Genomic DNA, 24741 nt, shown 5'->3' with positions numbered 1-24741 from the left:
AAGGAAAGACAGGCTTAACAGAACGCACTCGGCCCTAGAGAAGGTATTCTCAGAGAAGATATTATTCGATATTCACAACCTTTGACAACAGTTGCTACGAGAAAATATGAATAGAACTGTCACGGCAAGTCTCGTGTCGCACTTCTGGGGGCGCTGGAAATCTGCGCAGATATCGCTATATTCATCGAGAGCTTTCGAGAAGCGAGTGCTTAACAAGCGCTTTCAGGCACTATTCGGCCGCACCTCAGCTCCTGGCACGGGTGCAGTGGCTTCAAAACTTCGCACAATTGTGAATTATATATGTATATATTTTTTTATTCGATAGATCAACAAACTGGATTTTTTTTCGTCTGTCCAAACACGTACTGCTGCTTCAAACAACTTCTCTATAGCATCAACTTTTCTCTTTTTTTTCAGAATAGCCATTGTTGCAATCTTTTTTCGCGTAGGCGCGCTGGAACGATGCGATTTTTAATAAGGTGGGGCCGGAAAACATTTGCATATTTTTTTTCTTGTAGAAGGATTGAAAATTGGAAGTTTATAGTAAAAAGCAATAGGAGTTACCAATGTGCCGCTGGGGCGAGCTTGGAAAAACTTTTTTTTTTCATTCGACGGAGCTCCAGATTACCGAATCCCGCAAAATGAAATTTTCGCTGTAATTTACCCTTCTTCGTCGAAAAACTCTGCCACATTGTTATACTCGCCCACGTCCTTATTCGCTATTTTTCTTTCTTTTTTTCCCTTTATTGTATCACTCACTCTTTATCCAAGGAGCAGAGTTAAGCTCTTCGTTGACAGTGCCCTGCGAAGAACGATAACTTTATTGATAGTCCTGCTAACTTCTTTTTTTAAAGCAGACCTCGTTTCTTCTTTTAAGCCTGACTCAATCTTCAATGTCTTCTTGCCGACAATGGTTAACGCCGCTTTTCAGAACGTGGCGAAACCGTGTCAATCTTCCCTCTTGAACGTTGACCGCACTTTCCGAGACACTGCCCTTTCCTCGGAGGTTATGCTTCATCTCTTCACCTCATTCCGCTCATCCATCTGTGCATCTTCATTTACGCGTATACTTGAAAATTTCGAACCTCTTGACCCTTTTACCGATTCTAAGCTCCTGGGAGCTAGGCCTCAACCCTCATTGGACCGTAAAGCCGTACAAGCGCGTGAATTCTGTAGTTTTACGTGCCAAAATCACGATTTGGTTATGAGACACGCCGTAGTGGGGAACTCCGGATTAATTTTGACCAGCAGAGGATATTTAACGCGGCCCCAATGCACGGGACACGGGCGTTTTTGCATTTCGCCCCCATCGAAATGCGGCCGCAGCGGCCGGGATTTCATCCCGCGACCTCGAGCTTAGCAGCCCAACACCATAGCCGCTAATCCACCACTGTGGGCGCCGTACAAGCGCATCTGCAAGGCTCAAAGGCAACGGACTTGACTGTCTCACTATAGCCTCTTTCAGGCGCTGCGTGTGATCTCGTACACGCCAAGGAGCCGAATCAAAATTTGTTTTTAAATGCGGAGCATTTCTTGGCGAACATTTGTCACTTTGACAGTATATATCTATCTATCTATCTATCTATCTATCTATCTATCTATCATCTATCTATCTATCTATCTATCTATCTATCTAGCCGCCTACGCCTTTGTGCTCTCATGGTCGTTTCACTAACTTGGCATGCACCAAAATTGGCATAGTATGACAAGAGTGTCTGACGAACATAAATGATAGCTCATGGCATGAATGTAATGACATGCGTGCCATGTGGGTCATGAAACAGTCGCATATGTCTTAGTGCTCTCACCCATTACGTTAACTTGGTAGGTGCCAAAATTGACATAGCCTGACAAGAGTGTATGACGAACATAAATAATAGGTCATGACAGGAATGTCATGACATGCGTGCCATGTGGGTGATGAAACAGCCGCCTAAAATGACAATGACCCAGCGAAAGAACATTAACACCCAAAAACCACTGAAATGGGTTCGGACGTGGGTACTAAGTGAAGCAAGCACTGAAGGATGATGGTAGATGATGATGAATAAACTTTTATTGGGCCCAAAATATATTGGTGGTGCCCACAGGCACCAGACGGGGTGGTTCCCTAGTTACGGGACCCATATGTCCCCAGCAGCTCCTTGGCCCCTGTCCGTCAGTGCGAGCTGAATCGGTAGGGCGGGGCTGGATAACAAGGTCTCGCATCGCTCAAGGGGTTGGGGATTGGGGGTGTTGGCGGGAAGGGGGGGGGGGGGGGGGGGGGTCTTGAGTTCTGTGCACTCGGCCAAGATATGCGGCAGGGTGCCCTTTTCCCTTTTGCAAAAAGGACAGAGCGTATCATGTTCCGCGGGGTACATGCGGTTCATCAGTACGGGATGCGCAAGCGATCCCGCCTGCGCTCGACGCAGGATGGTCTGTTGTTGCCTGGTGAGTTTGGGGTGCGGTTCTGGTAGTTTGCACCTTTCCTCTTGGTACATCCGGGCAATGTCCCGAAAGCTGGTAACCGGGTGCGGTAGCTCTTCCGGCTCGTGCTCTGCCCGGATTGACATTTCTCGGGCATGGTAGTCGGCGATGGGGTTGCCTGCTACCTGCGAGTGAGCCCGGACCCAGACGAGCTCTATGGCTCTTCCCGGAGGCTTGCACTTGGATAGAATGGCTCGGGTTGCGGAGGAGATTACCCCCCTGCGGAAGCTTCCGTAAGCTGTCTTTGAGTCGGTGACCACGGTGTCCACGCTCGGCTGTGCGAGTGCGAGGGCCACGGCCGCTTCTTCGGCAACTGCGGGGTCTGTTGTCTTCAGGGACGCGCTGACGATCAGCCTGTCTTTTGACGTAACCACCACCGCTGCTCAGTCACTGTGTTTTCGGAACGAGGTGTCCGCGTAGAGGACCCTGGGGTTCTCTTCCAGCTTCCGGGCCATGGCTTTAGCCCACGCGGTGCGTCTCTCATCGTCCTTGCCCGGCGTCATGTTCCGAGGAAGAGGTTTGGTCTGAATGGTTGTCTTCCAGTCTTCCGGAAGGACCGCCTTGATGGGTACTGGCTCGATCTGCCATCCTATCTTGCGTAGGACGGCTCGTCCGTGTTCCGTGTGACTGAGCCGGATTCTCTGATTAGATAGTTGGGCTTCGATGAGCTCCTCCACCGTGTTGTGGGCGTACATGTCTAGCAGTCTTTGCGTGGACGAGTATATGGGTATGCCCAGTGCTTGCTTCGTTGCCTTACGAAGCATGATGGTAGAAGTCATAGTCATGAGTATGTCTAAGCAAAAATGACAATGACTCAGCGAAAACAAATTAACACTCAAAAACTACTGTAATGGGTTCGGACATGGGCACTAAGTGAAGGAAACACTAAAGGATGATGGTAGAAGTCATAGTCATGAGCACGACTCAGTAAAAATGACAATGACTCTGCGAAAAAGATTACCACTGAAGTACCACTGAAATGGGTTCTTACATGGGTGCTAAGTGAAGGAAACACTAAAGGATGATGGTAGAAGTCATAGTCATGAGCATGACTGAGCAAAAATGACAAGGACTCAGCGAAAAAAGGCTAACACTCAAAAACGTATGAAATGGGTTCGGCTGTTGTAATAAGTGAAGGAAAAGGCTAAAGCTTGATAGTCGAAGTCGTAGTCATGAGCATGATTAAGGCTTTCGCCTTAGGCCTCTTAGGCGAAGCTAAGTGACTCCTAAGCACTCATGACATGAATGCCATGACATGCGTGTCATGTAGGTCATGAAACAGCCGCGTACGTCTTGGTGCTGTCATGGTCGTTTCGTTAACTTGGTAGGCTCCCCACAACCTGCTTCGCATAACATTGATTTCCACAGGGTGTGGGGTCTGCCGGATATTTTTATGAAAATGTTTGACGTTTAATGTGTGTCGCGTACGTCTTCAAAGATATCTGATTGGAACAATGCTGCAAATTTTTTTCATATTTGCAAAGTGGGCTAGAGAATGGAGGTGGAGCATCGATGTCTCGGCTGAGGAAGCGAATGCTTATTTTGCCACTTATCGATGATCAACGATGGCGAGCACGCAGAGACATGCTTTGCAGCTAATGTAACGCGATATGTTAGTGTCGAGTCACCGTCGTGTGTAAATTTCTAAAATGCGTATGAACACATATGTTGTTGTATTTGAGTTGCGAGCCTCAAAACGTGCACAGCGCTTCAGTATAATATTTTTTGGTTACCTCTTCCTGCATCTTTCTCGCCATTAAACCATCTCGCTTACTATCACAAACATTTGAGTAAGAAAGTTTGCGCTGAACGCTCCGGTACCATATCACGTTCGGCAGCAGTGCTAATATCTCACACACTCGTACATATTTCTTTCTCTCGTTCGCAGACAGCAACTTCGTGCTGGGCAATGCACAGGTGCCGGCGCTGTTCCCCATCGTGTACTGCTCAGACGGTTTCTGCGAGCTGACGGGCTACCCGCGGGCGCAGATCATGCAGAAGGGATGCGCCTGCGCCTTCCTCTACGGGCCCGAGACCAAGGAGGAAGCGATACGCGAGATAGACGACGCCCTCGAGAACAAGACCGAGCTCAAGCTCGAGGTCATCTTCTACAAGAAGAATGGTTCGTCATCCGTCCTTCCCTTTTCTGACGAGTGCAAATCCTTGTGGGGGCACGGCGGGTGTAAACCCGCTTGTCACTACGATGCTGCTGCTTACCTGAACGTTCCCGATGGCGTTCTGTTTAATAACTGGGGGGCACAAAATTTCCAGTGTTCAGTTATCAATGACTGCTTGCTGAGGCGTGTGCTCCTGTATTTTTACAACGCGTGTGCTGCCACGCTAAAAACTGATAAAGGGGTGTCACTTAGAATTACCCACTTTTGGAAATGCTGTTCGCCCTATAGCGTACAAATAGGAATGCATCAACCTTCAGCTCTTGCTACTTCTGCTCCTTAAATTGTAACACAGTAATACATGTAGCAGGGCTAGTCGGTTCATACTGTACTACGGACCATAAGAACTATCGGCATCTTTATGAAACGGGATCTTCCCATCTGGTTAACCTCCCTGCCTTTCCCCTTTCTTCTCTCTCTCTCTCTTTTTGTGAAAATTAACAAAAACTAAGGGGAGGAAGGGACAAGTGATCTTGTGCCTTCCGCCCCTTATTTTTGTAGATTTGCGCTAAGTGGTCATAGTTCGTATAGTCCTTAGCACTCCTTAAGATGCATGGAGGAATGAAATCAACTAGATCCATGCGAAAGCGGTATACAGCAGGAGCACCACAGTGCGAAAGTTGTGACTCCTATAGCAATGGCAAGTACGTAACGCCTAGTATTGCCTAGAAATGTGGTGCCGCGATCGGGGAACTTCGTCCCGTGAATTTCGGTGCAACTGGACCGGCACTGAAAGTATACAGGAGGCAGTGGCCATGTCATCGGCGAAGCCATTTCGTTCTTGTTCGAAAATTTAAGCATGGCGTGTGTTTTCTGACGAGCCAGAGACTACCACATTCAGAAAGACCGGTGTGGCAGAATCCTGCACTGTATGGTGGCCCACATAGAGATGGTTTTAGCGCACGCTGCCTACAGAACTAATAACCTAACACTTATGTCACGAGTGCAGTTGTTCAAAACTACTCGCTCAAAATTTAATTTCTCATAGACATAACGTTTGAGAAACTTCCAGATAGCTAAATCCGCGAAAGTAAAGTGGCCGTGAAGTACGAATGCACGGACTACTCGAAAACAAAGGGTCGCGGTAAGTATGAGAGGGAGTGATTGATAGAGGTCGAACAGGGGAAGCTTCAACCTGGCGTCAACGTTCCGACAAAGAGAACGAATTGTCCTTCTTTTTTTTTTTTTTTTTTTGTAAGAACGACGACAAGTACCCTTGTCCAAATGGTTCTCTTTTTTTTTCAGGCTGAAGCTTCACTTTTTAGGCCACTGTAGTTTATATTGGGTGCTCAAAGGTCAAAATGTTATGTATCTCCCCTCATTTCTCCAATAAAAAGTAGAACCTCGCCCTTGCCCACTTAGTACTGTGGGGGTTGACTCCACCCTGTCGCCCTTTGCAGGAAGCCCGTTCTGGTGCCTGCTGGACATCGTGCCCATCAAGAACGAGAAGCACGAAGTGGTCCTCTTCCTGGCATCGCACAAGGACATCACCAAGTCCAAGATGGCCGAGATCGAGACGGACGACGCGGACGAGACGGCCGAGCTCGGTACGGGCGCGTTAAGCATGCGATATGATACCATAAAAAAAAATTGGTGGGGCTTAGTGTCCCGAAGAAGCACTTCCGCTATGAGGAGCACCGTCGCAAAGAGCTTGGCGCTAATTCCCTGATTAACGTCCACCGATTAATGAGTTCAAGATTAATGTCCGCTTCTTCGAGTAATCCAGCCGAAAAGGATGAACCGGGCTATACTCGACCGGCGATTTTTTTTAATCTCTGCCAAGTTTAAAATATGAACCCTCGTCATTCGGCAAGATAACGTCAACGCTTTATCTCGCAATATACGCAATCACTATCGAAAAAACCTAACCCTAATTGATGCCTTTGTTACGCAAGAGCTTTCGCTTACCAACGTTCCGTGCTTTCGCTTGAAGAAATAGATTGACTGCCAACTGAAGCTCTCTTTTTCTTCTTTTTTTTTAAGGCCTGCAGCATGCCACGGATACTTATACATAATTTCTTGATTCATTTGTTAACTTCCCAAAAGCAACACAAGAATTATGGGAGCCACTTTAAGTAAAGGGCTTCAGAATAATTTTTAACCAGACGAGTTTTTTAAGGTGTGCCAGTCTGGGAACACGAGTACTCTTGCATTATAGAACTTTCTTCCTATCCCGGTTCAAGGTAGCCAATCGCGTTCAACCTGGTTAACCTCCCTGCCTTTTTCTCATCACTTCTCTCTCTCTCTCTCTCTCTCTCTCTCTCTCTCTCTCTCTCTTAAACGTAAGTCCACTGATTGTGTTTGTCAAGTGCTATTTTCATAGCTGTTGGGTTTTCTCGGCTTACCATCTACCCTCTTCTGCTTGTCTCCACGACACAAACGATCGCTGTAGATAGAGCCTCACATCGACAGGTACTCGAAAGCAAACCCATTGCACAACCCTAGTCACGCACAAGGGCCTGTCTAGACAGGTTGTACGTGCGACCTAGCGTTGAGCGTGACCACGGGGGCTCGTAGCCCGGTCTTATAATAACGGTAGGATATAGATATAGATAGGATATAGATCGAGCCCTGCCTCCTGGCCTGGCCCTCGCGCCGCGCTCGGATTCGTCCCCCGGGCCACATTGGCGTTTATTGGCTCAGAATCACCGTATGACCTGGAACCCATTCGAAGCGCCCCGCTGCATTCTTCCCGTTTAAACTCTAACCCTGCCCCTGTGAGCAGTTGCGCTGGTTAACATTGCCGGAACCAGGTCACACCTCCGCGGACGTAAATATCCATGGACGCCTAGAAAGAGATAGAAAGCGCGGTTACTCAAGTAACACATAGTGCGACGTTTACGGCCCGAGCAGCCTGCGGAAGCGGTTGCCACCGCTAGAGTGCCGCTTCCTTCTATTGCATTTCAGTTTATCTGCGCTCTGAATCCGCATCTGCGCCGACACCTGGCGCTGACACTTGAGAAGGCGTTGTTTCTTGTTTTCGACGAAAGCGGCGATGCATTGTAACGTTCGCACACAGGTTCCGAATGGCTCCAGGTTTTGCTCTGTGGAGCAGCCTGCTAAATTTAGTCGGAAGCATAAACGAGAATTTTAATAGCAAATATATACAAGACCCTGCAGCTGGTACCATTTCTTACTAAGCAGTTTAAACGCCGTTTGATAAATGATGTTTACAACGAGAAAGTGAGAAAAAGCAGGGATATTATTCAGATGCAAGTTCCCAGTTTGCTACCCCGTGCGTGGTTAGAGAAAAAGAAGGCGAGAAAAGAAACACACATACACGATAATAGGAAGAACTATAGGCGTTCGCAGAGTCCGGTGGATCACATAAAACACAATAACGTTTTCATGGTCTTCTGATGGCATGATGAGTCATGTCTGTGTTGAAGGATTATCTCTTCCGATATAGGACCAATCGTCCAACTTGTTGAGCGCATCTGTGAGCGATCGCCCCTGCACGTAACAGAGAAAGAGAAGGATAAATTGAAGGCATGTAGGTTAATCACTACTGAGCCGCTAGGCTAACCTGCGCTGGGGGAAGATAAGTAAGAGATTAAGGGGAGTAGAGAAAGGTCTAGTGCTGATGCCGCCGACGTAGCGAAAATTCTCAGCTCTGTATCACAGACGGTACAAGAATTGTATGGCCATACAAGAATTGTATGATGGACCACGAAACAATATATTTTGTTTTCCTTAGCAAATTTGGCTCCCAAATGCGCGCTACTGGAAACATATCCACCATGTTATTAACAAAGCTAACAGTACCCTTGTTTTTCTTCGGCGGAATTTCCGCCTCACTCCCGTTCCATTGAAACTACTACTATATAAAACACTCGTGCGTTCTAAACTAGCGTACGCTTCACCCATATGGGACCCGCACACTAGCTCGTTAACGCAGGCCTTAGAATCGGTTCAAAACCGCTCAGCCAGGTTTATTCTCTCTAACTACTATCGCTTAGCCAGCGTTTCTCGCATGAAGCAACACCTTGACCTACCTCTCCTTTCTACTAGACGTCGAATTTCACGCTTATGACTGTTTCATAAAATACACTAAACTAATAATGACCTAAAAATGACACTTCTTTCGCCTCCGAACCACGTGTCATCCCGTATTGATCATCAAATGAAGGTTGGGGTGCCTCAGTGTAAAAGCAATGCATACCTTGAAGCCTTCATCCCGAAAACAAGGCAAGACTGGAATCGCCTTCCCGCCTCCATCGTCGCTATCACAGATCATGATGTGTTCAAGTCGGCTATCTGTGACCATGTGCTGCATCTTTAGCCATTTTTTTTTCTTTTTCTATTGCCACTCCTCTCTGTAATGCCTGTACGGCCTTGAGAGTAAATAAATGAAATGAAATGAAATGAACTGGAAGTTGTCTCGGGGTAACAGACATGCTGCTGCCATGGTTGCATCGCTTGTTCATTCTATTTTAATGACCACCAGTTTGCGTGCGTTCCTTGCGACTTTCTTCCTCGCGAGAACTTCTTTTTTAAATACGTTCTTATTACCAAACATTGTGGACAAACATTTTGTCGATTGCGAAAATTGTGCAGATGCAAATGGCAACGTGGATCTGGAGGGCTGCGTGCAGAGCAACAACTACCAGAGGCGACGAAGTCGGGCGGTCCTCTACCAACTCTCTGGTCACTACCGCCACGAGAAGAAAATGTCCAAGCTCAAGCTCAACAACGTAAGCGCCTCCTCCTATTCCTAATGTCAAACGGGCCTGCGAGCTGCGATGGACGCGATCATTAAGCAGAGTTAACCAGGCTTCCACGACTTGCTATTGCGTGTTACGATCGTACCGAGATGCAAGAGGGTGATACAAAGTTACAAAAAAAAATACGAACTGATTTTCCGTGATCTTCTTGGAAAACAAGGCACAATAACTGCCATCTGCCGAAGCTGTCAATTGACGTGTGCTGAAATCTCTCCAAAAGAAACGTTCTAAGCCTTCGGCACCAACGTAGTCTTATAACGGCTGATTCAGTCTAGTTTCAGACTGTAAGAGTCGACCGAAAAAATGTTCCTACCATGTTCACGTTGAACTCACACTCGAAAAATATCACTAAAAGTGCTCGGTCTGCTGCATGGTTCTCGGCATTCACGGCCACAATGGTACCCGACAACATACATAAACTATTATATTATACTTCTGTACAATAACCCCACAAAACAAAGAGAAGGTGAAGGACAGGTTATGGAGAATGTTCAAAAGGAAAAATCCACTTTCAACCGCTTCAGAAGACAACTCAACAGGCCAAAATTGAGTACAGAAGAGGAATCACGTCGCGTCACGCACAAAGTCGTGAGAAAAACTGTTACTATTTCACCATAGCATAGAGAAATTTCATCACAGCGCAATGCGGCCTCACACCAACATAGAACCTTACCTCACTGTCAGTGCATAAACATATTGTAAAACAAGCCACCGAGACCTACTGATCCGTTGGTGAAAAAATACTTCTTTTCAAGTTAATTACTTTTTGCGGCATCACCATTGCATCAATCCTCGATGAGTGAAATGGGCCCAGCTAGTTTTTGCTAACATCGGAACACATTACGATGATCCAAATTTGCTCATTGTGTATAAACACCCCTGCCGAAGAGTCTTCGGCTGCCCCAGTTCCATGTGGTTCGCTGTACGTTATTCATGCAACTCTAACAGAATCGTTAGGAACTTCGTAAACACTCCGCCAGATTTCTATAAGTAGACAGCGCTTAATAAAACGGTAATGGAAAACATGAAATGATTGTACGCCATTCAGAACATTTTAGTAGGGACGCCTGCGAGCGGCCAGTCACTTGCTGCATTACTGTGCGTGTAAGTGCTTTGTGCACTTAAAATTGGTTGTGCACGACTACCGGTTTCGATGCTGTAGCGCTTGAGGGGCTCGCTGTTTATGACAGTCTGACGCTTCCTTCTTCTATTCTTCTATATTTTGTTATTCTGTCTTTTCTGGTAACCTTTGTCTGCTACTCCCGAGTATCTTAACAATCGCTGCCGTCTTATTCGACCAGCGATATTTAAACGAGCACGCCGAACTTGCAGCAAATCATCGTAACGAATTCAGTGGGTGTGCGAAAGGACCAGGCCCTTCCAGGCAGAATGAACCAAGGTGATGACGAAACAAGATATTGGTGAAATATCGGTCGCTCGCACGGTGCGCTGAACTCGGGACCATTAAAATTGCGCATTCTCCCGTCGGTTGTCTGGAATTTGCGCTGTAGGCTAACCACGTGGGCTTTAGTAAGGTATACACGGGGCTTCGGCGCCAGAGGTCATTCGTATGAAGCGTGTCTCTTGCGGCAGGCCGCGGATATTGCGCATGTGACAGGAATACAGCAACCGGATTATTACCAAAGAGGGGGGGGGACATAACCTTTGCAGCTCAGCCCAAAAGTCCGTGATGCTCGTGCATAAAAAGCTTTGGCCGCAAAGCGGCTTAGGGTAATTGGGTGCCAGAAAGGTTCGCTGGCAGTCAAGGAGGCTGGTAAGCCATCTTCGGGCTCCTTGAAGCTTAATTTCGTCATTTGCCCCGCCATTAACCTTTCTTCTGTCAGAGACCTGCGAACGCCCGCCGTATGCGATAATAGCCTGCATTTATTCATCACTTGCACGGGCGTTAGGGGCACGGACCCGCATATTGATTACCATGTCACCGGTCCAAAGCGCGAGCCTCTTAGCGTCTTCTAGAACGTTGGACGGCTATGGAGGTGAACGCCATTCACGCCTTGAAACACCGTTCGCGTTATGAGCGCTCCGCATTTGAAGTCGTTCACTTTTTTTTTTTTCATTTTGTTGCACACTTGAATGGCGCGTTTGAGGAGATGCAAAATACGTACAATCACGATAGGCTGATTGATTGATTGATTGATTGATTGATTGATTGATTGATTGATTGATTGATTGATTGATTGATTGATTGATTGATTGATTGATTGATTTTGACTTCCCAAACCCGCACATACACTTGGCTGTGAGCGACACCATATAGCGCACAGCTCCGGGTTAATTTTGCAAAATATCCGTAAAGTTCGCCTAAATCTAAGCACGTGAGGGTTTCCGTAACCTTCCACCATCTAATGCGACCACTGCGGCCGAAAATCTATCCTCAATTTTGTTCAGCAGCAAAGAGAGAGAGAAAAAAAATAATAAAGGAATAACAGGGAGGTTAACTAGAGATTATCCCCGGTTGGCTACCCTGTACCGGGGGAGGGGTAAAGGGATGCGACAGGAGAGAGAGAGAGAGAGAAAGAGAAAAAAAAGTAAGTAAAAAAAGAAGAGAAAATCACACACACACACACACACACACACACACACACACACACACACACACACACACACACACACACACACACACACACACACACACACACACACACACACACACACACACACACACACACACACACACACACACACGCACACACACACGCACACACACACACGCAGAGAGAGAGAAAACAGAACTGTTTCTGTGGGCACTGTCACGCAGTCTGCGAAGGCGTTCTCGTGTTGCATAGTGTAAACGTTCCATCTTACGTCACACAGTGTAGAGTCACAATTTGTCACTGAGTCCAAAATTTCATAGCCACCAAGCCACGGCACAGCGGGTCGTTTCTCGAACAGCTCGCCTGAGTGGTGCGCACAACAGCGAAGCGTTGGTTCTGCTTCATTTTAAAGGTCAAAACAGTGCAAAGAGAACTCGAAAAAAAAAACAAAAACAAGAAAAACGCGTCTAAATAGATGGCAAATGTCCATCAGGTGCTTTCCTGCTTGTGCTTCACGTGCGTTGTTCAGTTTAAATTGGTCTGAGCGGGATCATTATGGCACTTGGGCGTAGGATAGATGAGCTTCTACTGTGACACTGGGTTCCATGTAGCTGAAGTGAGTGAAGTGATGCATGAATGCGTGAAAACCTGGAACTGATCCCCCCCCCCTTTACATGCCCATTGCCGCCGTAAAAGCCGTCACTTGCGAAATTTGTCAGTGGTCTAGCACAACTCTCTTATAAAGGTAGCCAGCCCCATCCAAGAGCCATCAGACTAAAAAGACATGGACAGTAAAACAGCAGACGTGATATCCTGCTCAATACGATGCTTGCGACACGCGAAGGTGGCGATGTTGGCGCGCCCTAGCATTTTGATACCTCTCGTCAAGTTCGTCTTTTATAAACTCTGGTGAATTGCTTTCTACAGTGTTATTGTAATACGCCCTTTCATCGTGAAACGAGGCGTCTTAGCGCCAGAAACGAACTGGAAAAAAAAACGCAAAATAATAAATACAAAGCGGGCTTTGACTGTTAAAGAAATCCCGTCTTCCTTTCTTCGTGTTTTCTATGTGTTTGCTTCACCAGGCTTTTATGCAATCTTATCTTGCTTCGCTTTGGTGTTCAAGCTTCCCTGAGAATGTGTTGTTTCAGCAAAATTCAAGCCTTAAAATAGCAAATACCACTTGCCGCTTTTTGATAAGCCCTGCATTTAACATAGCTAGACTATGCAACCATGCAACCGACTGTGCAACCAGAGGCGCTCACTTTTTTTTAACATATTGCACAGAAGAACGTCCACTACTAGTGAATGGCTACGGGCAGTATGCATCAGCATAATTATCGAGGATCCCATACGTGCCGTAAGGATTGCTAAATAGCTCTTGCCGCCACACGTCGAAAAAACGCGACATCATACACAACTCTCAGCACAAGCAAGTAATGTCGTTTCTCATGCGTCGCTGACCCTTTAAGTCGTTACAAGTTTTTCGAGAAAACAAAAATGGCATGCAACCAGATCGCCTTGCTCCACTGATTTGAGGCAAATTGAGGTTTCAAAAGCGCGACGCACACTTTGGCGGTCGCCGGTTTTCTTTTGGGGCCACTTTCTTGTCTCTTCGTTCGCACTTCAAGTAAAGCAACTCTTAATAAACCTTCTTGCGAAATCTCCCTTCGCCCACCGTAATATTTCTTATTCGCTGCGTCGCAGCTTAAGTCGCGCTGTAAGCAACCTTCCAATCAGGTTCACTGACCTCAGTCATTTCAGGCTCTTATTCTCACGCGTAGACTCGAGGTCCCGTATATTACAAGGGCGACGACACTTAACACTGTTCGTGCTGAATTGTAAAACCTTTGCAATATGTTTCTCGCCGCGGCTTATGCGATCCCAGGTTTCAGTGAGCTTTCACCGACCGAGAAGAGCTTTCATTCGAGTTTCTTCCTTTTTATTTCTTTTTTTTTTTCTTTTTTGCGATGCTGTAAAGAATGATCTATCGCTCGGAAAGTTACTGCCTCTTTCCAACTTCTTTATTTTATGTTTCTTTTTATTTGCATCACGCCCGGTATTGCATACTCCTGTTTAAACAAAATGAAACCACGAAATTAGAAATTGTCGTGTACCCGAATGTACAAAGGGAACCAATAGGACCAGCCGTGGTATCTCAGTGGCTATGACGCTGCGCTACTGAGTTCGACGTCATCGGTTCGATCCCCACCGCGGCTACCACACTCCGATGCGGGCGAGATGCAAAATGCTCGTGCACTTAACTGCACGTCAAAGATCCCCACGTGATCAAAATTATTCTGGAGTCCCCCACCACGACATGCCTCATAATCAGATCAGGTTTAGCACGTAAGACTCTAGAATTTAATTTTTGTTTGACATCCATGCAGGTTACTCAGGCAAAAATTCGCAATTGAAGCAAAAGTTTGCCCTGATCCAGAGTTGAAGATTACCCTGCACCACCGCCTTTCCGGGGGCAGCGGCTTTACCAAAGAAACCAACTATAGACGCTAGCAGATAATACGGCGAGAACGAGTTAACCAACAACTCGAAGTGCACGAACAATGATAAGCAAGCGAGTTGCAGGGAAATCCACAATGTTGGCGAAGTTATCGGTTCGCTTTGCATAGCTCTGTGTGATGCACTCGGGTGGATTGCAACGTTTCTTTTCATGAAACTTTCTTCACCTTGCGGATTTCCGCACAATTTATTTACGCATGAAGTAGAACCAAAACTAGAAATGTAGTCGAAAATTATGCCCTGTGTGTACATTTCTGCATGCCAAGTTCATCAAAACAAGAACTCAGATAAAAATAATAATAATTAAAACGTGTCGCATATATTTGGAACACGTCTGGTTGAACGTGTGCAGCAAGCTTCAATAATATATACAAAAACGTAAAGTAAAACGAGTTGGGAACTATATACGGCTAGGTACTCGCTGTCGGTGCCAGTATGTCGTCATGTAGTGGGTACACTTCTTTTATTGTTTATCGCAATATATTGCAAAAGGCATACCCTTCAAAAAGCTGGATAGGTGCTTTCCAAGTACGCTGGACATGAAATAGTTGATGTTCTCTTATCCGATGTTCCTGTGCAGAGTTCTCGCACGGAGTTCATGTTCTATACAATCGACAAAAACTCACCGAAGAATTGCCCATTCTTAATCCGTTTTGCGGCAGCAGGCGTTTCATGATTCCGAAGAGGCAAGAAAATAGGGTGAAACTGAATTTGGCAACGCACCGAATACATTGGCTTGTGGTAGGGGTACAACAGACAGAGGAAGGACGCGGGCGTTGTATAAAGGCGAGTGCCTTCATAATAGAACGAGGAGGCATCGGCGTAGGCGGCCCGACGAGGCCATCAGACAAGAGAAACAGCGCTTCAAAGGACGCGTCAGCTTTTCTATTTGGTTCCCAATTTCATACCTCCGCTAAGTGGCACGCGCGCTGTTCCCATCTTGTATATATTTTTTCCTAAGCCTCAGTGTGGAGCGGACGATGTTGCTTCAGACATGTGCTACAATTGCATCGTCAATCGAAATAGTTGCTGATATATCCGAGTCGTACGCGGGTCTTTCGTTCCGTTATAGGTTTTGCTCCTTCCTTTGCGCCAGTTCTGCTAGTTTTACGCTTTAAATTTCAGTGCGGAACCATTCCGCTTTAAGCACTTCGGGTGCCATGTTTTTCAGTCGCAGTCAAATTGAGTTAGTTTGTCCCTTGCAGAGACAGCAAGCGTCAGTCAAGTTATCGAGAAACACCAAGCTTTAAAAAAACTCAGTGATTGGGAGCGCGTCGGTAGCGGCCAAGACTGGTAATTTAATTATACGAAAAACAAATTTAACATAGTTTAAAGGAATAGAAAGATTATCTACTTCCAATATTCTACTCATGCGGGCGTTTTCCTGGCATTTCCTCCAACTCGCTTTCCATAACCTGGTTTGCACTACGATTATATAGTGATTGGTTGTTTGCCAAAGTCTTTACCGGTGCTCAGACCTTAATGTTACCGGTTGTCTATTGAACCAATTTGTCAGAACGAAGCCCAAAATGGTTATCACAAACCTAATCCTTTTATTGTCCGTCTTATAATTTTTTAGCCTGAACTTGTGCCCCTAATTTTCTCTGTAAAGTACCTCACCCTTCAACGCGCAAAAACGACCTTTATTCACTCTCTCAATTAACGCACTGAGTGGAACCTCTTGTCGAGTTCTTATGGTGCCGTAACGAATGATTACCAGGTTTGAACAGCACCGTATTCTCTACGTTTACAATAACGGGCGAGTATATACAAACATTTTAGCAAGTCATGCATGAAAGTTTCATAACCTGTACATATTGTAATACAAATCTTAAAACTGTGCCCATGCCTCGGATTTCACGTTCCGATAACAGGGATATATTGCTGTACACTGTGTCCTGGTATACAAATCATCACAAAAAAAATGTTAGTCGCACAACCAGTGTTAAAAGTGAAATGAGCTAAAGAATCTATGAAAGCTCAAGACCATTGCGCAGGCGCGATTGTATACGGCGTTTATTGTACCCTAGTATGTAACGCCCGACACTTTACTTGACCTTTTCGTGCAGTTGTACAAATATAGGCGGGTATGGCTAGCTCATTGTCGACAGAGTTCATTCATGTCTTGATGGCACGGTAAACCTCTGGCGCGCTTTTCTCTGCGGCCTGCGTACAGAACCTGTTGCACTCGACGGCGCTGCCCGAATACAAGACGGCGGCCATCAAGAAGTCCCGCTTCATCCTCTCCCACTACGGCGCCTTCAAGACCTGCTGGGATTGGCTCATCCTAGTCGCCACGGTCTACGTCGCCGTCGTCGTGCCTTACAGTGCCTGCTTCGGCGAGATGCAGGTACGTCGTCCACGACTTCAGTTGGCATCGCGAGACAAGTGGAAGGTTCGATGCTTTTTAACTGAACAATGTGAATTTGGCATTGCTGCGACTTAATGGCAGCCGATTATAAACGGCGGCGAAATCGCTAAAAGCATGTAGAGTTGTTTTCACGTCGTGGGACACAGTATCAGAGATTCGGCCGAAATTCTCCCGGGTTCTTCTTTTGCGGACCAACTCACAGTCCATACTATATGAACCGCAAGAGCCCGTGAATCCACAGATACTGCTTTACTGTGACGTCCGTCCAAGGTGCTCACAACATGACAGTCGTAACGCGCCAGTTCGGGAGCGGAAACTCGCCAGAGCTCTAAAATTCAAAATGAAGCCATTCTCGGCACTTAAATACAAAGAGCACGGAAGCACCACGAAGCATTGGGAGGATATGTACCTGGTCACATTAAACTGCTAGCCAAGGCTACGCACATTTTAAGTAAGGCAGTGTATGCACAAATGAAATAGGCTATTTCGCGCATATAAACATGTATGCAAACTTCGTGGCCTGTATCCACATTAAAGTTCTTGCTGAACATTAAAGTTCTTGCTGAACATTAAAGTTCTTGCTGTGGAAGAGTCACCATTGCAGTGTTTCTAGACATAAAGCGTGCATTTGACACAGCCAGCCACACTCACGTGCTACATGGGTTAATTCAGTTGGGCATAGTTGGCCGAAGACTGAGATGGATTGCGGAATTCTTAAGAGACTAGAAAATCTATATTGAAACTGCTGGTGGCAAAAGCACAGAGCATAAAGTGAATCAAGGCGTTCCACAAGGTAGTGTACTCAGTCCATTTTTATTTAACTGTGTTATGGCTGAATTACCCCATATCTTGCCTGCTACCTTGAATTATTCACTATATGCAGACGACTTGTGCATATGGACTTCTGACACGAGTACTCAAGCCGTTCAGCAAACGTTACAAGCTGGCCTAACAGTGATTAATGATTTTTTGAAAAGTAGAGGTATGATTATTTCACTTGAGAAAACTGCTGTACTTCCTTTTACAAGGAAGTGCCTCAAGAGATTCCAACTTGTGCTAGACTCTCAGCGTTTGCAACTTGTGCGACAACACAAGTTCTTAGGTATTATTATAGACAGACGGTTATCATGGGCTCCCCAAATAAAAGCATTAGAGGAGAAAGTCAGCTCCCTAATCAACATTCTCCGTCGATTTGTTGGAGTGAGATGGGGTAGTTCAACCTCTTCTTTATTACGCATTCACTCGGCGATCATTAGACAAAGAATAGCATACTCTGCTCCTGTACTACATGGAATATCCCGTAATCTAGAGGAAACCATTCAAAGATTAATGGCCAGAAGCCTTCGCATATGTCTTGGTGTTCCCCGTGCATCTGCCAGTGCTTTGGTAATTGCTGAGTCCCGCCAACCAACTTTTCATGCACTAAGATTTACGGAAACTTGTCGTCACTTTTTTCGTTTAGCAACACAACACGCTAATCATCCATTATGCCAAAACCTTCAAGGTAGAACCGGTGCACGCATACATGATGAAATACGGCGGTGCAAAAACTTACTACCTGCTTACGAATACTGGCCTGCATGCGCAACTCATCCCCCATGGCGACTTACAATTCCAGAAATAGTCACTTCAATTCCTGGAGTAGGTCGTAAATGTGATATGCCCGTAGTTGCGATAAAGCAATTAACTTTATCACATCTTTACACTAACTACGTAGATCGCATTCACGTATATACCGATGGATCATGCTGGAAACAAAGCTCTACATCAGCGTTTTATATACCTACATACCAAGAGAAAAAATCTTATAAGCTTTGCCAATTTACAACGTCCACAACGGCAGAACTTTACGCAATACTTTCTGCTTTACGTTACATATGTCAGCATTCAGGACCTCTTCGCTGGGTAATTCTGAGTGATTCGCAACCCTCATTGCTGAGCCTAAATGAAATCAGCTTAAGAAAAAGAAACAGCACATTGACATATGAAATACAGAAGATATATGCCACAGCGAAAGATCTGCAACATGACATAGCTTTCCAGTGGATTCCAAGTCACTGTGAAATCATAGGAAATGTAACGGCTGATCAAATGGCTCGTGAGGCTCATCAAAAGAATGAATTATCACTAGTTCCTCTAACAATGAGTGACGCGCGTTGTTTATTGAACAAACTATGCGGTAAATTGTCCAAGGAAACTTGGTTCATAAATGATGCGCAGAACTCTAGATTATGTAATATTGATCCTGGAAAAGAATTCAATATTCCGTTTAAAATTAACCGATCGGTTGAAACAACAGTACATAGGCTTCGTGTAGGCACTGCCTATACTAAAAGCTTCCTGTATAGGATAAGAAAAACTAATAGTGCTACATGCTCATGTGGAGAGGCTGAAGAAGACATAGAACACCTTCTTCTACGCTGTAAAAAACATGACGCTTCCCGTAAGAAGCTTTCAGAAAAACTACGTGGCTTGGACAGACGACCACTATCCATAGGAAAAATTTTGGGTACATGGCCTACAGAAAAACAACAAAACATCGCTGCGCGCGCCTTGGTACAATTTTTGCAGGAATCAAAAATATCACAAGAATACTGAGTCGGATATTAGTTATTGCTGGTATTGTTATTATTAGCAGGCACTCTTGATTACATGTTTACTGTGTCTTCGTGTTCATGTGGCATTTGTGTCTGCGCACAAGACTGTTGTAATTAGAGCACGGCATTCAAGAGGGACCTAATTCGCAAGTGCCCAACATCATCTTTGTGAACTTGGTTTTGAGAACATTTATGCTTTGTGAACTCATGTGTTGTGTGTGAACACTTCAGTTTTGTGAGTATTTATGTTATGTGAACTCTTTTGTAGTGCTAACATTTACTTATATTTCAGTTAGGATTTTCTACGTGAACGTTCGTACATGTGTTTTGTGAGTTTTGTGAGTTATATGAGTTTTGACAACATTCTGAGGACAACTATCATGCAAGAGAAGAGGAGTAGCCGGCGCCACATATAGGCACCAACCTCTCCTTAAATACATTTAATTAAAAAAAAAAGTTCTTGCGCTAGAACTGTTTGCAAGACACAGGGGCAGAATTCACAAAGCTTCTCCTTTATAAGTGTTGTTTGCCATTGGTCGGTCGCCTGTGCTTATAATGTGTCTGGCTCTAATACATAAAGTATAATATAATCTAATAATATATAATTTCTAGCTTAACAACGTTTTGTCAATGCGGACTCAGATAACCAAGTACATTCTGTGAACATCCTAAAAGCGAAAGTATAGGTTCCGCATCTACCGGAATGCACCGTGCAGCTTCGGGCTGCATTCGAGAGGGCGGTAACTTTTTCTTTCAAGACCTTCGCTTAGGTCAGTGTCTTGAGAAAAGGCACCCGTGGACTTCCCCACACACCGTTTGAGTCCCGCAGCGTATCCACAGCAACGCTCCGGCCTTGGCCTTATTCTCGCAGAGCCACACCGTGCAGCAGCAGCAGCGGCGGATGGCTCTGATGGCGGCGGGCCTGAACGAGAGCTCGCTGCTCGAGCTGGTCGCCAGCTTAAACGGCAGCACAGGGGCGGCCGCGGGTGTTGGCGGTGGTGTCCCGGCGGGGAGTGCGCTGCCGCCGCCAGCCGCGGAGCCGCAGCTGGACGGCAACAGGACAATCATCTCCGACGTCATCGTCGAGGCCATGTTCATCATCGGTACGTCAGGCTGCGCATGCGCCCAACGTATTTTGTTTGTCTGTTTGTTTTTGTTTGTTTGCTTTTGTTTGCTTGTTTGTTTTTTACGAACTGTTGTTTACGAACGAAAAATAGCACTGAGAGAGAATAATATATTTATTTTCACGGCTCGAGACCAATTTGGAGAAGGAAATAAGGGAAAACGAAATCGGGCTAAGCGTTGGCTCGCTAAGCTTCAGATGCGAAACTCCATAGTGAATAGGTGAAGCGTAAACTCGGAAAGGCTCATCGGTCGCGTCGTCTGCTCGGCGCTTCCTGTCCGACGGATGATGGGTCCGGTTCACGATTCTCCGTTCGCGGGGCCGGTCGAGCGTCAATGTTAACGCAAGCGCGCGCACGCACACACACACGCACACACACACACACGCACACACACACACGCACACACACACCCGCACGCACACACGCACGCACACACACACACACGCACGCACACACACACACACACACACACACACACACACACACACACACACACACACACACACACACACACACACACACACACACACACACACACACACACACACACACTAAAACGGGGACATCGAGAGAGGTACAGAAAACACAACTGCACTGTGGTCACCAAGATGTATGCGTCTCTGTCTCTGCCTTTCGTGCGCTGTTCTTTCTTGTTTTGTTTTGTTTCTTTGCTCACAAAACACGTTATTTTACTGCGTGGTTTTAGAAATTACGTGCTCGGAAACAAAGTTAGGAATGGTGGGAGAACTGCAAGGAGGGCGCTATCAGTAGTCCAAGATAGCTGCCTTCTGCTAATCAGTTCCATCTATTTCAGGGATATTGTTATGTACATGAAAGGTCAAAATATACTATAGTAAATAACAGTGGCAGCTGCTGCTAATCACGTGAAAGAATTGAAGATGTCGTACATAAAGGCTAATGAAATAGAAAACACATCAAGTTTCAACGTAAAAAAAAAACAATAAATTTATTAAAAGTTTAGCATTTGAACTTTAAACACATAACATGAGAGAATGTAGCTCGAGAAAAGCAGGCTGGTATGGTCAAAACGAAGCTTTAATAGCTCCTAAAGTTCAAACAGGACTTCAGCTTGATTCTGTTAAGATCGACTGAAGCATACATCAGTACAGTGCTTAGCGCACAGCTGTACGGTATTCACTGCAACTGCCTGGTCTGCAAACTGAATTGTCTTCACGCGCCTTAACTCTGGCAGCGTTTGTGCGGTGTTCTTGCAAGTCTGAAACTAGTTTCTGCCTTTCATTTTTGATGTCATATTGGTCAATATGGGGAAGTTCTCGAGCAGGTACAAAAGCTTCGTTTAGTTTTTCTTTCTCGACGTTGTTGCGACCAATGCTTCTCAGCTTATGAAGGAGGAGAGAAAGAAAAGGTACGAAGTTCAACCAGATGCACGTCCGATTTGCTACGTCCTACGCAGGGGAAAAGAACGAAAGAAAACTAAGGAAGGAAAGAAAGGGGAAAGAGGCACTAGCAGTGCGAATATGTGGACTGCCCATCCCGCCTACAATCAGTCACAGAGGACCAGTTGATTTCACAAACTGCACTAAAACCCGCGTTGCTTCGTGAGCCTATATCTCAGCCGAAGAGAATTTAGCAACCAAGACTAAAATGGCCCACAGGCACTATATTTAAGACTACTACAAACAAACACTTATCCCGCACCAAGAAGACTAACAAATATTCTAACACACAGTGTGCAGACTGCAATACACCACTTGATTTAGAACACATGCTCCTGGTCGTGCAACCGAACCAACGAAAATTTCACCAAGGATCGGGACAGCCTAAAGGTAGCAATTCGCAGACCGGACCTGACCGGGCAACTATGGGCCATCCAGCAACCCCACGACGCGGCCAAAAGGCTCTGCCTGCCGGTCCCAACGTGGGAGCAGCCCACTTTGTGAGGGAACTCACAACTTCCAGGACCAAATAAATGGTTTCCTTCCTTCCTTCGTGAGCCTACGATGCATGGATCATGTACCAAGGACACTTGTCTCAAACCATGGTCTACGATCTAGCCACTTTAACACAGCCCGAAGACGTCACGCTCAACTACCCCCCATAACGATAACAAAAACTTGGAGTCTACGCTTAAGCTTCGCCTTAAGAGTGGAACGTGATAGCGTTATTGGATGCCGTTGACGCCGACACCGACACCGTGTTTTCTGCGACATGGGGCCCGATCAAAACTTAGAAAGGCTCGGTTTTCAATATTCCCCTCAATGTTGCCTAGAACCAATTTACAGCGAAACACCATCAGAATTGTAGGACGCTTAAGCTTCGCCTTTAATAGTGGAACGCGATAGCATTCAAAGATTCCTGGCTGCTTATCAGGCTTTTTTCTTGCATATTCAAATTACAATCCCACCCTATACCGTCTGTAAGTTGTGGTTAAGTCTTACTTTACGATTTTTCTGACGGATTTTACTTTGAGAAATTAGATTTTTGTTCACTAACGCCTTGCGCCACGCGAAGAGCCCGCCCAGTCGGGGTGGTTCGGGATGATGTGGTTCGGCATGATTATTATGCGCTGAGGTCGTCGCCGGATTTTCTGCGACACGGGGCCCTTAACGCTATCGCGTTAAAAACACAGTTCGTCTTTGATCGTCTCTTCACAAATGCACGAGTCAGACGGGAACGTGTCTGTCATCCCAATAGGGAATAAGTAGGCTTTCGTAAAAGCAACTCCTAATCAGAAGCGGCACAGTAAAGTTGCACCACAGCGGGAAAGTGGCGACAGGAACGTTTGCAACTGCCTCTCAGCTTAGCTGACTGTTGGTGTAGTGTGTACGTAAGGAAAGTTAGCAGTGTTGTCGGCAAAAATTTTCAGGGTAACATTAATGTGGTGAGGGAGCACGGTTGACATACTTGTGGTTATGTTCGTTCTAACGGCTTTAGAAGGTGAGATGCTAGAACAGTAAACGAAATCATTCTATCACAGAACAAGCACGGGCTCTTATGAGAGTCCGCGAAAGCTTTAGTAAAGCAGTGCATGCCGCCATCGCACTGGATGGCACATGGTAATAACTCCGAAACCCCGGCTGTAGAGCAATGCACACTGCGTCGGTGCCTTTTTCACAGCTATGGAGAGTTACCCCTTTCTCTTTTCCGTTTATGAGCGTACTGCATATTTTCAACAGGGGCTTTTATCTGATCTCTATTTTTATCTTCTGCTCTTCGTGTTCCCCTGCGAGCTCTTTTCCTGTTTCAAGGATAAGAGAGACAATAAATTCAAGGTCTAGAAGCCCTCACAGTAGTCCCAAATAAAATCGTGGCGCTTTCTTTTTTAATCGTCAGATTTTACTCTGGAAAATCACAAAAGCCCAGTCCGACGAATAATTCTTTAATTTGTCAGATTTTACTGTGTAAAATCACGAACGCCCAGTCCGTCGAATAGCGTTGCACATTATACGTCAATGTCTTTTTTTTTTTTTTTTTTTGGGGGGGGGGGGGGGGGGGGAGGGGAGTAGTAAAACCAATGGGCTTTCAACTAAAGCAACTAAAGCAAACTAAAGAAAAATTGCAGTGGTCTGGTGGAAGCACAGTTCTGCGCGAGGATTCTTTGCAACGAGAACTCGACAAATACAGCAACAAAAGCCCGTATAGAAACTAGCAAATAAAAATTTCACGAAATGTACCTGGCCAGGACACGTGCCTGCCCTTAGCAGGCGCTCTTGTATCACACCACAATAAGCAGAGAAGTAACCCGAAGAAGAAACAACGACCGTCCCGACAATGCCGCCGACATGGCTATGAAGAAGTTGATATCTTTATCGAGCTGACAACCTGCTTTCAGCAGTGACCGACGATGACACGTGTCGTAAAGCTAGACGAGTACATAAGAGCAGTCACATATACCTTGACCTTGCTTACCCGTATCCTTTTTCCTTTTTTTTTCTCTCTTTTCGTTTTTTTTTTTTTTTTTGCGGATTAGATGCGCCACTGGGATGTCCTTTCCAGTTCAGCTTCGAACACGTTTCATCAATTTCTGTCATTGTCATGTGACAGGTGTTTCGTGCTCTTTTGTCGTCTTCATCTCGTTTGGCGTTACTACCCACGTTTCGGAAGAACGATAGAGGAACAGCGCCCTAACAAGTGTTCTCTCTATGTGAGTCGACGTGTGCGAGCGTCAGTAAGAATACAAAATGTAGACGCTCCACTACGCAGGCGGCGCTGACATAAAGATTGACCA

The 24741-nt window shown here is 45.8% G+C and overlaps 1 protein-coding gene across 1 annotated transcript in view; it reads left to right on the top strand.

The window, feature by feature from the left end:
- LOC119442684 (potassium voltage-gated channel subfamily H member 8) overlaps positions 1-24741 on the top strand; it is an 81326-nt gene that overhangs the window by 18011 nt on the left and 38574 nt on the right. Inside the window, exons 2-6 of the mRNA XM_037707649.2 lie at positions 4355-4588; positions 6041-6187; positions 9198-9334; positions 16616-16789; positions 20279-20510. Of these exons, the coding sequence (XP_037563577.1) occupies positions 4355-4588; positions 6041-6187; positions 9198-9334; positions 16616-16789; positions 20279-20510 (924 nt within the window). The remainder of the gene's footprint in view (positions 1-4354; positions 4589-6040; positions 6188-9197; positions 9335-16615; positions 16790-20278; positions 20511-24741) is intronic.

The sequence above is a fragment of the Dermacentor silvarum genome, chromosome 2 (genome assembly GCF_013339745.2).
Source record: "Dermacentor silvarum isolate Dsil-2018 chromosome 2, BIME_Dsil_1.4, whole genome shotgun sequence".
Taxonomy (NCBI): Eukaryota; Metazoa; Arthropoda; class Arachnida; order Ixodida; family Ixodidae; genus Dermacentor; species Dermacentor silvarum.
The sequence above is the reverse complement of the archived record's forward strand: the minus strand, read 5'-3'. Positions and strand labels throughout refer to the sequence as shown.